General features: G+C 40.2%; 1 protein-coding gene across 1 annotated transcript; it reads right to left on the minus strand.

The window, feature by feature from the left end:
• Positions 1 to 3,711: 3,711 nt before the first annotated feature.
• Positions 3,712 to 13,847, minus strand: LOC140487663 (zona pellucida sperm-binding protein 3-like). The gene is made up of 8 exons (XM_072586946.1): positions 13,774 to 13,847; positions 13,470 to 13,651; positions 13,283 to 13,392; positions 8,711 to 8,802; positions 4,983 to 5,163; positions 4,793 to 4,904; positions 4,222 to 4,313; positions 3,712 to 3,829 (listed from the first exon to the last, which is right to left on the minus strand). Exons 1-8 carry the CDS (start codon positions 13,835 to 13,837, stop codon positions 3,712 to 3,714), a joined length of 951 nt encoding a protein of 316 aa, XP_072443047.1. The 5' UTR covers positions 13,838 to 13,847.
• Between the last annotated feature and the right edge of the window lie 230 nt (positions 13,848 to 14,077).

Consider the following 14,077-nt stretch of genomic DNA (forward strand, 5'->3'; position numbering starts at 1 on the left):
AGAGGGAGCCATTGAAAGGCTGGATGGACACGATCAGGAAAACGCATTCTATTCTGCACATTGCCTGAGGATGATGAGATTTTTTTCTAATTTTGCAAGTCAAATAAGAGAACAACTACAATATTCAGTTAGTGTTAACATAATATAGAGAGACATGCCTGGTAGGAATACAACTAGTTTCAGGAAGTCAACATTATACATTGCAAATCTTACTTTTTCTAGTGAACCTCCACAACTGCAGGGGAGGTTTGAAATGGGAGGCGGGGGGTGGAATTTAAAAGAAGAGAGATTTCAGTTAAAAATCAAATCAAATCAAAAGTGCCAGAAATATTAAGCAGCATCTGAAATGAAGTTGTGATGAAAGGTCGTGAGCCTGAAACAACTTGACTTGGTCTCACATGTTACATGACCTACTGAATCATTCCAGCATTGATTTGCACTATCTGCAATATTTTGCTTTGGGAAGATTTCCTCTGCTACCAGTCACTGGTTATTTTAGGAACACTTGACCAGGAGACAAACCTAAATGCTTGTACTTTTTCTATTATATTGAGAAGTAATTATAAACTGGTATGATTTTCAATTAATGTAAACTGACCTTTGAATCCACAGATGGTGATTGACAGTTTTTGTTGTCAGTTCCAGCATGGCCAGCAGGGAGTGTCAGTAATATGACTCCTTGTGTTAGGAATCAATAAAGTCCAGGAAAGACCACGATCTAAGCCACTTTTCATCACAAGTTATGATATCTGTCATTACAAGCCCAGGAAAAATACATCTGCCAATTTAGAAGAAACTAATACTTCAAGTTCCAAGAGAGAAAGCAGATCTCCAGGACCTCCACTGCCAAACTATTCCTTAAAGATTTCAAAGCTAGACAAACTCAAGTATGACACAGACAGTTGGTCGAAGCTGGTTTTAGAGGTTCCCATTTGAAAATCACAGGATCTCTGCTTTACTGGCTGGGCCAGTATTTATTCCCATTCAATTTTCCAGATGGCAGTGGAGTTAACTTTGCTTTGGGTAGGCCAATAATTTCCTTCCCTAAAACATTAGTGAACCAGATGGGTTTTTCTGAAACTTGTCAGTGGTTTAATATTCGTGACACTTAATTCCAGATTCTGAATTCACATTCCACCATGTGCTGTGATGAACCTTGGTCTCATTGGCTGGACTAGTCTAGCAACAATAGCACTCGGCCATTGCCTCCCTAACTGATTGGTGCACATGCACAGACTTTCCATCCTGATGACCAAAAGTCAAACCATTTGAAATTTCACAACATAGCTGCAATAGGTTTTTTTATATTGAAAAATTGGGGTAGAGAGACAGATGGTGATAGAGAAGTTGGGAACTGAAAAATATCTAGTGATCCCAGTTCAAACAGTGAGAACTGAGTGCAGTTTAGATCCCTTTTTCTTAAGTCACTTGAGATCTTCCTCAATTAGGAGACTAACTCAAACACTCCGGATCATCTCGGTAATTGCACCTCTTGACTGCATTTTGTAAACACGACTAGTCTTCAAGGATTCTGTACAATGTCAGATCAGGACATTGCTGCCATCGATTACAAAATATTCCCAAATGGTGGATTCCTTGCCCTACAGCTTGTCCCGGTATTCCTGAACACCCTCAAGGACAAACCCAGCTGTAGACTGCTATTTTGATTAAATAGTGATGGTGGAGGCAGCAGCAGATCTGCCAGTTAAGTTAAATCAGTCTTTAAAAGTGCATTGTATTTTTGCTGCCTATGACTAGACAGATTCTGTGCGAACGTTAATGTTAGTAGGTCACATCTAAGGTGAATGCATGGAGCTGAGTATAGCTTTAAACCTGGGTAAGGGGATCCTAAAACTGTTGAAGGGCGATTTCAGTGAATTGGTCCAATTAGTGGGCGTTAATAAACCTGCACAAAAATGCTGCATCGAGTCAAACCTGAAAAATAATGCTCCATATTTTGGGAACAAAAACTACAGGCACTAATTTTGATCCTCAACCAAAAGCATGTCTTCGAGTGACTTGCCTCCACAACCCTCTGACAATGAGGGGGCATAGATTAACCAGCCTTGGGTGGGTTTGTAATTAGTACAATCTATAACTGAGAACTTGAATTCCGAACAGAAAATACAGGAACTAGAGTCTGGTACTGGTAGCAAAAGGTTGCCAACATAGCCCATGTTAGCTGAATAAACTGCATTAACTAGAATGTGTTACTAATGGATTGCAATAAGTGAAAAGTTAACTTAAGGATTAAGCATATGGATCTTGAGGAGGAATTTGATATTGCCCAAACAAAGGATTCTGACTTAGATGCTTTGGGGGTAAGCTTTTAGTAGTGCCATGATTCAGTATAGGAGACCTTAAGAAAGCTGTAGCCCAAGTTTGGGAGAGAGAGTTGTTGGGGAAAGTACAGTTAAAAAGTTGTCAAATTATGTACTTAAAAATTCATAGCTCCTAATCACTTCACTGAATCGTTTTTCAATCTAGTAACCTGTGTATGAATACTTTGCTGCTCACTTGAAGCGGTTCAAGCTGCATTTTTGATCGCTTGTGAGAACCAGGGAGTTATGGAACTCCTGAGGCACCATTGGACCATGTTCTGTAGTTGCTGACTGAGCAGATCACTGACTAGAGATTATCTGGTTTGTAGCCTTGCAGGTCACAGTATTGTAGGAGTTTGCAAGTTTCCGTCTCCAAATGAGATGGACACTTGTCAAGGTGGGCATTGCCTGGTCTCATCTAAATCCTACCTGAAGGCACCTAAAAATCTATGCCCTTTAGTTGACCTCCAGTCAAGAGTCTTGCCCCTTTGCAAAAATAGGGTTTCTTATTTAATTTTAAGTCAACCCTCAGCCTCTGAGGCTGATATGCCATTAGGAAAATGACTAGGCCCAAACCAGCCTTGAATTGATGGTTCACACCAGATTTTTCCTTCCATACCATGATAGATTCAAATGTGCTGTTATTACAGCAGCACTTTACTTGCTCCACTCTTAACTGAACACAACCTGTCATTTTCAATAAGTTCTTTTAAATCATCCTTTGCCTGTGATTATGGCATTTTGGATACAATTTACTGTATTCTAGGGCTTTATTACATAAATAAAACAGTCAATATTTGAAACCATGCACAAGTTTGCAAACTGTAGTTTATTTGGAATCTCATCCACTTGCTTCAATAATCTCTTCTCCTGCTAGGTGTGCATGCTGGATCTTCTATTTGTACAGGCTTAGAAACAGGACTCCCAAGAAGCAAGCCAATAGTGGGGTAGACAGAAGTACCCTTTCATCTGTAAAAAAATTGTTTAGACAGAAATTTAGTTATCTAATGCACATTAGAGGAATAGAAGTCAGGGTTAGATAGATATTTTAGTAGCTTTCACAAAATAGAAAGACAAGGTTATGGGTTTGGACCCAAAAATAGGTAACTGATTTCTTAGATGCTGAAGCTAAAATTTGTTATAGCAAGTTAACAGATTGGTTGTCATTTGTCAAGTGTTAGGCTGGATGTAAAGATCAAGACCAAGTCTCATTGTTTAATTAAGATCATTGTTAAAAAGTCTATAAAGTAGAGATACGCCAATTTACCACTAAATCTTACCTGAAGTTCTGGAACTCAACTAGTGTACTTTCACTGGACCAACTTTAATCAAGCTGACAACACCAGCTTTTAATTCTGAAAAAAATTCAAATAAACAGCAAGTTAAGATATTACACATCTATCCAGATAACAGACTTAAAATCTTTACCTCTTTTGTGACGCATTTGGCAGATTGTGTTGCAACAGTCACACTGGAAACTTTGCAATGGGGCATCCAAAAGCTGCCATCTAAAGGACGAGAGAGTAAAACATCTCACCACTTCATAGTACTGAGTGATTTAAGCCATTGAAAAGGTAGAGTATGGAACTGCACCTCATGATGCAGTCATGTATTTCAGAGGAATGAAAAGCTCAGCACTCTGCTAGGATTCAAATTCACTAAGTGATTCAATTTCGTCTTTTAGTATTAAGAACTTTCCATTTAACCAAGATGGTGTTGAAGTAGAATGGTATGGATGTATGGGGTGGGGAGTGCTGATGGTTAGAGTTGGGGGAAAGCAAGTGTAAAGAGATTAGAAATTAGATTCATTTTTGATCCATCTTTCTACTAGTATATTGATCAAACTTGCTCATTAAAGTCTTCAAACAAAGCATGAAGTCAAGTAACTTCTGCTACCCACCTTTCAGTTTGCTGATCAAATGAACATGCTTTGTGTAACTGATGTGCATGCCAAGTTGGGTCCCTTACTGTAACTTTACAGTGTATATAAATCTGTAAAAAGTGAATTGTTAAAAGTCAGTTATTTACAATATTCCCAGCAACTAGAACTCTTGAAGGTGATACTACAACTTCAGCCTATGGTCAGTGGATTCGATTATTCAATGCCTTGAATGGTTCAAGGTAGCTTTTAAAAAGCTTATTACCCATGAGGTTTCCAAGTTACACTGGAAGAGAATGAGTTTAATCAGCTATGCAGCTAAACTACAATTGGAGAACTTTAGACAAGTCTGTCCACTTGACCTAAAAGTGGTTACATTGGAAATAAAAATGGCTAGTTAAGGATCAGTTGGAGGAGATCATTTGTGATTTCATTTGATGTAGAGATCAAAAATGTCCAGTTAAATCATTGGTTTTGAACAAGGGACACATGACTATACAATTAATTGTTCACCACTTGATTAAAATTAACTGCTTATGTTGGGTTTAGGATGAAAGTATTAAAACCACAATTCACTTATTCCCAGACTTACATCAGTACCCTCCAGATTGGGGAATTTAAATGCCTGCACAACAAACCGAAGGTGTGACTCCTTGATTCTGGGCAAGAACTTGGAATTCCCAGTTTTTCCATCAACAAGACATCTAAAAAAAGGGGGAAAACAAACTTTAACCTACACAAATTAATTTTTCTAAAAACCACCATTAGCCTTTGTCTCATACCCATAGTTGTTTATGATGGTGTAATTCACTGGAGATTCAGCCAGAGAGCTTGTTGGAGTAGCAACACATTCATCTACATAGATATGGAGGCCTTGATGATATGTGGCCATGACAGATGCTTCCAAGTTAATAGAAGCTCCCAGGAAGAATAGAGTATCTGGCCTCTCAGCACTCCAATCATCTGCAATGGAAAGGTGAATAGATTAGTAAAGGGAAGTTGCATTTCACCAAGTTTAGTGTAGGCTAGTATAGACAGGTAATGCTATTAATGTAGCATGATTTGCTAAAGTTACTTCCTGAAGTATAGACTTTAGCTAGCATATGGGATTGATAGAAATTTGCTTAACTATGGAGTGATGAACATGTCACGAGGATTTAGTAACTTCCCCAGAATTGATGTTAGGACGTCTGCTCTTCCTAATTTAGGAATTGTTTTAAATAAATTAGTTCAGTTCACCAAAAAAGTTTGTAAATATTTGAACTAGGAGGATGTTCATGCCAATTAACATCCAGGTTGCTAATCAGTAGACAAGTGGAGTGTTTGATTTTGGTAGGAAAAGGTAATATAATGCAAGGGCACAATTTTCACTGTGCAGGAGCAAAGAAACTAGGATTGGACAATTGAAGATAAAGACAATTAAAATGCCAGCATCCTGGACTTTACAACAGGGTAGAGTAAAAGCAATGTAGTATTAAATACTGGTATAGCCTCAAGTGTGGCTAAGTGCTGAAAATAGATACAAAGCAAAACAGCACAAGTTCTACACTCGAGTGGAGAGAGAGTTTGATCATGCCGGTGGTAGAGATTTTATGGACTTTTAGAGTTCTAAAAGGAAAGTGTACTTCAGTTTACAAGGTGATCTTTAGAAAAGCAGATCTGTTGGGAAGATCAGAGGAGGATTGCTCACTTTGGGAAACCAGTGGAAAGAATCTTGGTCTGAAGGGTGTAGCAACAGGGTTTGCACTGAAGTATTTGCCAGACCCAAGTAGTGCAACCAAAAATGAAACATTAAAGCCAACAGCATTAATATAAAAATCTTACTGTTAATGTTTGCAGAGAGTCAGTGGGAGACCCCATTGATGAGACTGGGAAGTGAACTCAGACTGGTCACCCAAAAAGGGAGGATTTTTCATTACTTAGTCTGAGTATAGGAAAGTTTTGTTCCACTTTCTGGTGGGACTCAGGATTTGCCTATACTCCCCACTATAGGTGGAGATGTCTAGTCTGTAACTAGGTTGGGATTTCAAAATCCACAGTAATGACTTGCTGTGCCACTGTTAAAGAGCAAAGTTTCAAATTGAAAATTTCACCAAATAAATAAGGCAATGAATCAATGATTAGTTAAATATTGATACTTGAATATTGGAGCAGAGATTTCAATAATTGGACTAGAGGATAAAAGTTACAAAAAAAACTTAAGGCCTGTAACCTCAGTACATTGAGGATTTGTGGTGATGTTTTAACTACCTACTAATTCTAAAATTTAAACTTAGTCTTTGGTATCTACAATAGATGGGCAGCATAACATGGGAAGATCAAGTCAAAATAACTGCACACTAATTGTCTTACTGTGACTGAGTTTACCATCCTCTGCATATTTTAGTAAACAAAGTTCTGCTTGAACCCCAAAGCAAAAAACATACATCAGAATTGAAAGGATCCTTTCCCTTGTGGTTAAAAGTGTTGTAGCAAACCAATACAATGGTAAGTTAGAGAAAAGCTGGTACTTACTTTTCCAGAAGGGAATTTGGCAGTGTCTAGTCTGGAATCTGAATTGGAAATTAGCCAGAACACTAATGACAGTTAGATTTTATTGTCTGAACATCTGACTGGGTAGATGGTGGGCATATAATCCAGGCTTCCCACATTCTGAAGAGGGGGCAACATTTTCATGTATGGGTGTTGCATGAGTTGCTAGAGGGAGTGATGGAGGCTGGTACAATTACAACATTTAAAAGGCATGTGAAAGGGTTGGGGGGGGGGGGGGGTGCGGGGAAGAGAAGAGGGTGAGTTAGACTAGAGGGCTTGGTTTTTATGCTGTACATCTGACTGATGAACCAGAAATTGAGGTTGTTTCAACAGGTCTTAAATGCAGAGACCGACTTTGTAGCTAGAAGAAAGCCAGGTTTACTATGATGAGATATTAAGTGATATTGCCTCTCTAGAAATGGAATTTTTACCCTGAACCAGTATGTAGACAGTTGGGAGAGTCAAAAAAGTGAAGCTGGAAAGGCACTGTAGGTCAGGCAACAGAAGCAGGAAAGTTTAGTTGGTCAGGGCCCTGCATCATGACTGGAGAGGGGGGCTTGGGATGGTGAAAGGTGGATGGAGGCAAGTTATTGTGATTGGTCAGTGGAACAGAGCCAGAAGATTGGGTTAGGTATGGAAAATGAGGCAGGAAGAGGGAAGGCTGGACATGGAAAGGTGGGGCAGATTTAAACTGGTGAATTCTATATTAAGGCTATTGGGCAATAAGATCTAAGTGGAATATTCAGTGTTGTTCCTAAAGTTAGTGGCCTTGTTTTAGCATTGGGTTGCTTCCCCTTGAAGGAGAGTCAAGGTGGGTGTTCTTGATGGAGCTAGACATTGATGTGAGAACTTAGTTTCTCTTGGAGGAATGGAAAGAGGACACCCATTTAAAATAGGTGACTAGTAAACTAGATGAGTACAAGATTAGCATATAGGGGAGATTTGGAATGCACATGCAAGTGCAGTGACAACTAATTGCACTTAAAACATTGAATTTTAAAGGGGATCCTTGTAATTGTTACAGGGGAAAACAGACCACCAGGTGGATTGCCTAGTAAAGAGCTGACAGACCAAACTGCTTCCTCTGGGCTATAAAACTTTTGAAGTTCAGGCAACTAGTTCAAACAAAGCATTAAAATTTACAATGGAACTATTAGTAACTGTACTCATTAGAGCTCATTAATGAGCTACCTGCAAGACTTTGAAGTTGGGTTACATTGCAGACAAGCCTTTGAGCTGATGCTTGGAAATCAAATCAATGAATCAAGGAACTTGTCAGCATAGTACTCTTGAGTAGATCAAACAGTAACGTGGCAGGTTGTGGTGGCCAGTTTAATGGACGATTCAGGTGCTGGAGGATATCCAAATCTTGGATTTGTTTATATCATAGAAGTGTATGATTGTAAATAAATATTTACAGGACAAGTGACTAAGATTAATTTGAAAATCCTTAAAAGACAGGATTCACATCAAATCAAAGTATATTGAAAATGGGTTATATAGAGGAAGAGAAAAATGAGTACTATGTACAAGGTTTCAAGAACTATTTGTAAACATTAATTGGGCAATTTAGCACAAGACAGCTCATGCAGCTATTGGTACTGATAATCTCATTAGTAATTGTGGAGCAGTGTACTGCTTAAATATATAGATGGATTGCAGGCTTTACTTCATCTCTGCTCTGGGAGACACCACTTTAGGTAGTTAAAGTATCATCCAGTTATGTTATTGACAGAATATCAGCCACTCCATGTAGAGAACTAGGCAATCATTTACAAATATTAAAAACTGATTAGTTCACTTGAACAAGACCTTAAGGTAGTGCAGTTATAAGTCAAAAGGCTAGCCAGTGAACTATGATAGATCACAGTGTCATTTAATGGAGGGCAGTCTGAAGAAAATTGATGTCTCACACTGGAAAGGCTACATTCTGTGCTGCAAATGTTGTACTGTTGTTCACTACATGACAAAATCTTACCAGTCATGATTTTCATGGTAAAGACCAGTCTGCCATCTCCAACCAGAAAACCAGTTAGTGGAAGTGTTGTCAGAGGTACAGGTGCTTCTTTCCTAAAGAAGAACATTAACTGTAGTAAAATTGCAGGCCTCTGCTGCAGACAATAGACATGAACATTCAAAGCAAGCCTCTTTACATCAAGCATGTCCTACCATTCACTATTCAAACTCATCTGGAGTGGAATTCCAGATCCCAGTCTACCTTCAGTAGAAGTTTTCAATTTCTCTACCTGGAGAATAATCCCATTTCTATAGCTGAAATCAGAGTTCCATGTCCTTAAGGACACTTTTCAAACAGGATTTTAGCTCTAGAGTCCAAGTGTATCCTCTTCATGGCCACCCAAGAACTTTCAGGATCTTAAATACTAGAAAAATCACAACACCCCTCAGTCTAGAATCCAGCTCCAAGCAATCCTTAAGCATTGCTTTCATGAAAGTCTGAAATCTCAACCAAATTTTGTTCTAAAACAGAACTGTTAGTGGTCTCAGCAATACCTTTGTTAACAAAGGAATCATCTTCTGGCATTGAGGCAGCATTCTATCAGCCTTCCTAATTTACATACCAACTTAAACATCTACATCCTCCTGCATTGTTATTCCATATTTGCCCACTGATCCCATTTTATCTATTGTCTTGGTCAAGGATGATCTTCAGCCAACAGGAGCAGATCATTAAACCCATTGCCACAGGCAGCTATGGGTCCAAATCATTGTATCTTGAAGATAGATTAGTTCTAAATAGGAGTTACAGGAAGCAGGCAGGAGAATGGCATTAAGAAACAGCCATACTCAAGTGACTGACTGTGCCAGGTGGCACAAGTCTGCTTTTATAGTTGCATCTTCAAGATACTTACCTATTTGTTCTGCAAGCTTCACAATCTGCCTTTACTCCCTTCAAGGCAGGGATCAATTTGAGATAAGTCAAAGCCCTAGCTCAGACCTGACTGGTCACTTTTTGACCGAGACTATTCATGCATATTTGCTGGACAGCCTACCCATATTGGTGTCACGGAGGCAGATGTACAGTACAAACACCTTTCAGTCCAATTTGGACATGCCAACCAAACATCCCAACCTAATTTAGTCCCACCTGCCAACACCCTTCCCACCTCAACTTTTCCTAATCATATACCTTTTAAATGTTGCAATTGTCATAGCCTCACCACCTCCAATGGTTTATTCCATAAATGCATCACCCTGAAGAAAGCTTGCCCCTCAGTCTCCTCTTCCCTCACCCTAAACCTATGCCCTCTAACCCCAGGGAAAAGACTTAATCTTATCCATGCCCCTCATTTTATAAACCTCTACAAGGTAACCCCTCAGACTGACTAGGGAAAACAGCCCCAGCTTATTCAACCTCCCAATAGCTCAAATCCTCCAACTCTGGCAACACCCTTGTAAATGTTTTGAACCCTTTCATGTTTCACAACATCATTCAATATGAAGGCCAGATTTGCACACTATTCCAAAGTGGAATAACCAGTGTCTTGTACCCAATACTGACCTATAAAGTAGGTCAAGTGTCTCCTTCACTATCCTACTTGTGACTCCACTTAAGGAGCAATGAACCTGCACTCAAGGTCTTTGTTCAGCAACACTCCAAGGACCTTAACATTATATGTACAAGTCTGAGTAAGATTTGCTTTCCAAAATGCAGCCTATGTTTATCCAAATTAAACTCCATCTGCCACTCCTCAGCCCATGGCCCATCTGATCAAGATCCTGTTGTAATCTGAGGTAACAATCTTCACTGTCTACTACACCAAATTGGAGTCATCTGCAAACTTACTTACCTCCTGGGTTCACAAATCATTTATGTAATGACAAAAAGTAGCAGACTCAGCACCAATTGTGGCACTCCACTGGTCACAGGCCACCTGTCCTTGAAACAACCCTTCACCACCATCTTGTCTTCGACCTTTGAGCCAATTGTATCCAAATTGCTAGTTCTCCCTATTCCATGAGATCTAACCTTGCTAACTAGTCTCCCATGGAGAACCTTGTCAAATGCCTTACTGAAGTCAGATCATGACTGCCACTGCCCTCAATTCTCTTCCTCAAATTTTGAGATGATTTCCCACATGCAAAACCATGTTGACTATCCTTAATCAGTCCTTGCCTTTCCAGATACATGTACATTTGGTCCTTAATGATTCCTCCAACTTGCCCACCACTGATGTCAGGCTCACTGGTCTATAGTCCTGGCTGGTCCTTACTAAAGCAGTGGCACCACATTAGCCAAACTCCAGTCTTCCAGCAGCTCACCTGGGACGATCAAAGATACAGGTATCTCAGCAAGGTGCTGAATTACTTCCTAGCTTCCCAGAGTTCAGGTACACCTGATCAGGTCTTGGGCATTTATCCACTTGTGTGGAGACATCTAGAACTTCCTCCAATATGGAGACTTTTCATGATGTCTATTCTATATTTTCCATTGTAAACATGGATGCAAAATACTCTCCCTCATCTCCTGCAGTTTCACACAAGGCAGCCTTACTGATCTTGAGGGGGTCCTATTCTCTCCTAGTTACCCTTTTGTCCTCAAATGGATTTGTCAAAATCCTTTGGATTCTCCTTAACCCTATTTGCCAAAGTTATTTCACCTCTTTGCCCTGATTTCCCTCTTAAGAATACTCCTAAAACCTTAGTATTCATTTGATTGCTTTTGTCTATACTGAGATAAGTTTCCCTCAAGGAAACCCTTAGTGACTAAAGAAAACGAGTATTCCTACACCTACCAGCCTTTCAACCTAACAGAAAGGCACTGTCTCTGGACTCATTTCTGAAGGTTTCTCATTTTCCAGCTGTCCGTTTACCCAATATCTGCACCCAATCTGCTTTTGAAAGTTCTTGCCAATACCATTGAAATGAGCCTTCCTCCAACTTAGCATTTCAGCTTTTAGATCTAGCTTTTTCCAACCCCATTTTTAAAAAGTCACTGGTCCCAAAGTGCTCCCCCACTGACCTCAGTCACCTGCACGGCCTTATTTCCCCAAGTGTAGGGGAAGTTTTGCATCTTCTCTATAGCTAGACCCACATACTGAAAACAAAAAACCTTGTACATAAATTCCTCTCCATCTAAACACTATAGCAGTCCCAGTCTATGCTTGGAAAGTTAAAATCCCCTACTATTCTTACAGATAGAAGAGACCACTGTACAAGTTTCTCAATTTCCCTCTGATTATTAGGAGGGGATCTATAATAGAATCTCAATAGAGTGATTATTCCTTTCTTATTTCAGTTCCATCCAAATAACTTCCCTGGATTTAATTTCCAGGAATATGCTCTCCTTACAGCTGTAAGGCTATAACATTTCAAAAAGGGCACTCCCTCTTACCTCGCTTCCTGTAGGATTTGTATCCTGGAACATTAACCTACCAGTCCTGTCCATCCCTGAGCCATGTTTCTGTAACTGCTATGATATCCAGTCCCAACCATGTTGTCATGAGTTGATCTGTTACCATACACCTTTCACAATAGCATCTGATGTGAAACTTCATCAGTAACCTTAACGTCTCTTGAGGTTCTTTACAGAGGAGATCATTCCAAAAAAAAGGAATGAAGTTGGTGAAACAGTTTCCTTTTTAAATGGAGGAAAATTTCCCACACCTACCAATTACCGTGAGACCCCCATACTGCATTGGGGCAGTAGAATGCAGTGTTACGACACCTTCTCCACAAACTGACCAACCTCTGGTTTTAACCTTACTTGGAAAATTTTTTAGTACTTGCTGGTTTGAAAAAGTTGCCCAAATCTGGAGAGCTTTGAAAAATTAACACATGTAATTATTAGATCATTTGCAAGTATGATCAATTAGACTAACACTGGTCAGTCCACAGTTCACTACTCCTGGAGTGAAAGTCATCCAGTCGTCTGCCTTTCATCTCCTGATGCAGAGCAGTCAGAAGAGTGTCCCCACTAATGAGGACACAGGAGAAAATTGAACAAATATCTTACCTATGTAAAATAGATTCTCTAGGTGAACACCGCCTTTAAATAGTAAAGTGAATGCTCACTGCACCTGGATACTGAAATCAGGTCTGGTCACTTAGACCTGCCACCATCTTCACACAGTTCAGTGCTTTCTCAAGTCAGAGGGGAAGTCCTCTTTTTAGAGCTTTTTTCTTAGAGACAGCTCCTTATTCTGTAATAGCCCTTGAACGTTTACATTGACAATGCTGGTAGCCTGAGTAGGCCAGTTTCTTAACTAACGCAGTCTGTCCCACCATTGACCTTACATTTAAAGACTCCAGCCTTTGGCCCAACCTTCCTTTCTAACTGGAAGAGGAAGACAGGAAAACGGCATCATGACCCTAGCTCTCAACTAACGGAGAATCCAGAAATGTCAACAGTCAAAGTGACTGAAGAGTATCTGAAAGTGTCTTGTCTGAATCCAGAATTTAGAAAGTTTCTGGAGAGCTCGAGTTAAAACGACCGACAAAATACTTCACAGCTTCTGTGATCGAGTAAGGTGATGGGATTCGGGTTTAACGTTGTGCCGAGGGAGAATTCCAGGCTGGGTTAGATCCTTACATTGGATAGCGACATTCCAGGCGTGTGTTGAACAGTGACTCTTGCTTTCCTGGGGCTGCACTGGACATGTACTTCAGGTAGTTCCAATAAACTACCTCCTTGTCAGTCACCTAAGAGAGACAGAAGACAAGTCAGAGCTGAACCAGCACATAACCAAACAGTTAAGGGGCAGGACAGTGTCACCCACCAGTCTGCCAGCTCGACAATCCTGTAACCCATACTGGAAGCTGAGCTCCCCTAGAGAGTGAGCGCTAGGAGGACAACTCCCCAAACGGAAAGCGGTGGCATCCAAGTGACTGAAGAAATCCATCGACACATACACAGTCAGGGTCGAATTGCCGCAGAAGTGAGCGATCCCACGTTGAAGATCTGAAATACACAGAAAAAGTGAGACCTGAAGCAACGAGAAACACCACTTCAGGATTACAAACAACACGGAGGAAGAGAGGAATATCAAACTGTAGATGCTACAAGTTAGAAACATAAAGGACCTGGCTGTTGCTGGCCCATCACAGTAGCCATCAGGAACAACCCTAAAGCCCAGAGAGAAAGCATGTTTGTTTTGGAGAAGCTGAGGCCATTAACTACACAGCGGCGGCCAGAGCATATTTATAAGAAGCTTAATGATCCACTGCGTGCAGCTCATTGACATTCCCGAGATCACAGTCAGTCCAATTAACAGCTGTTCCAGATCCCCGGATTCAGCGAGAGTGAGGGAAGCAGACTCACGGGATGAGCCACCTTCGTTCTTTTTAAAATTACACCCTGAGAGGAAAGAAGCAAAACCGATTCTAG

This window comes from Chiloscyllium punctatum, chromosome 17 (genome assembly GCF_047496795.1).
Source record: "Chiloscyllium punctatum isolate Juve2018m chromosome 17, sChiPun1.3, whole genome shotgun sequence".
Classification (NCBI taxonomy): Eukaryota; Metazoa; Chordata; class Chondrichthyes; order Orectolobiformes; family Hemiscylliidae; genus Chiloscyllium; species Chiloscyllium punctatum.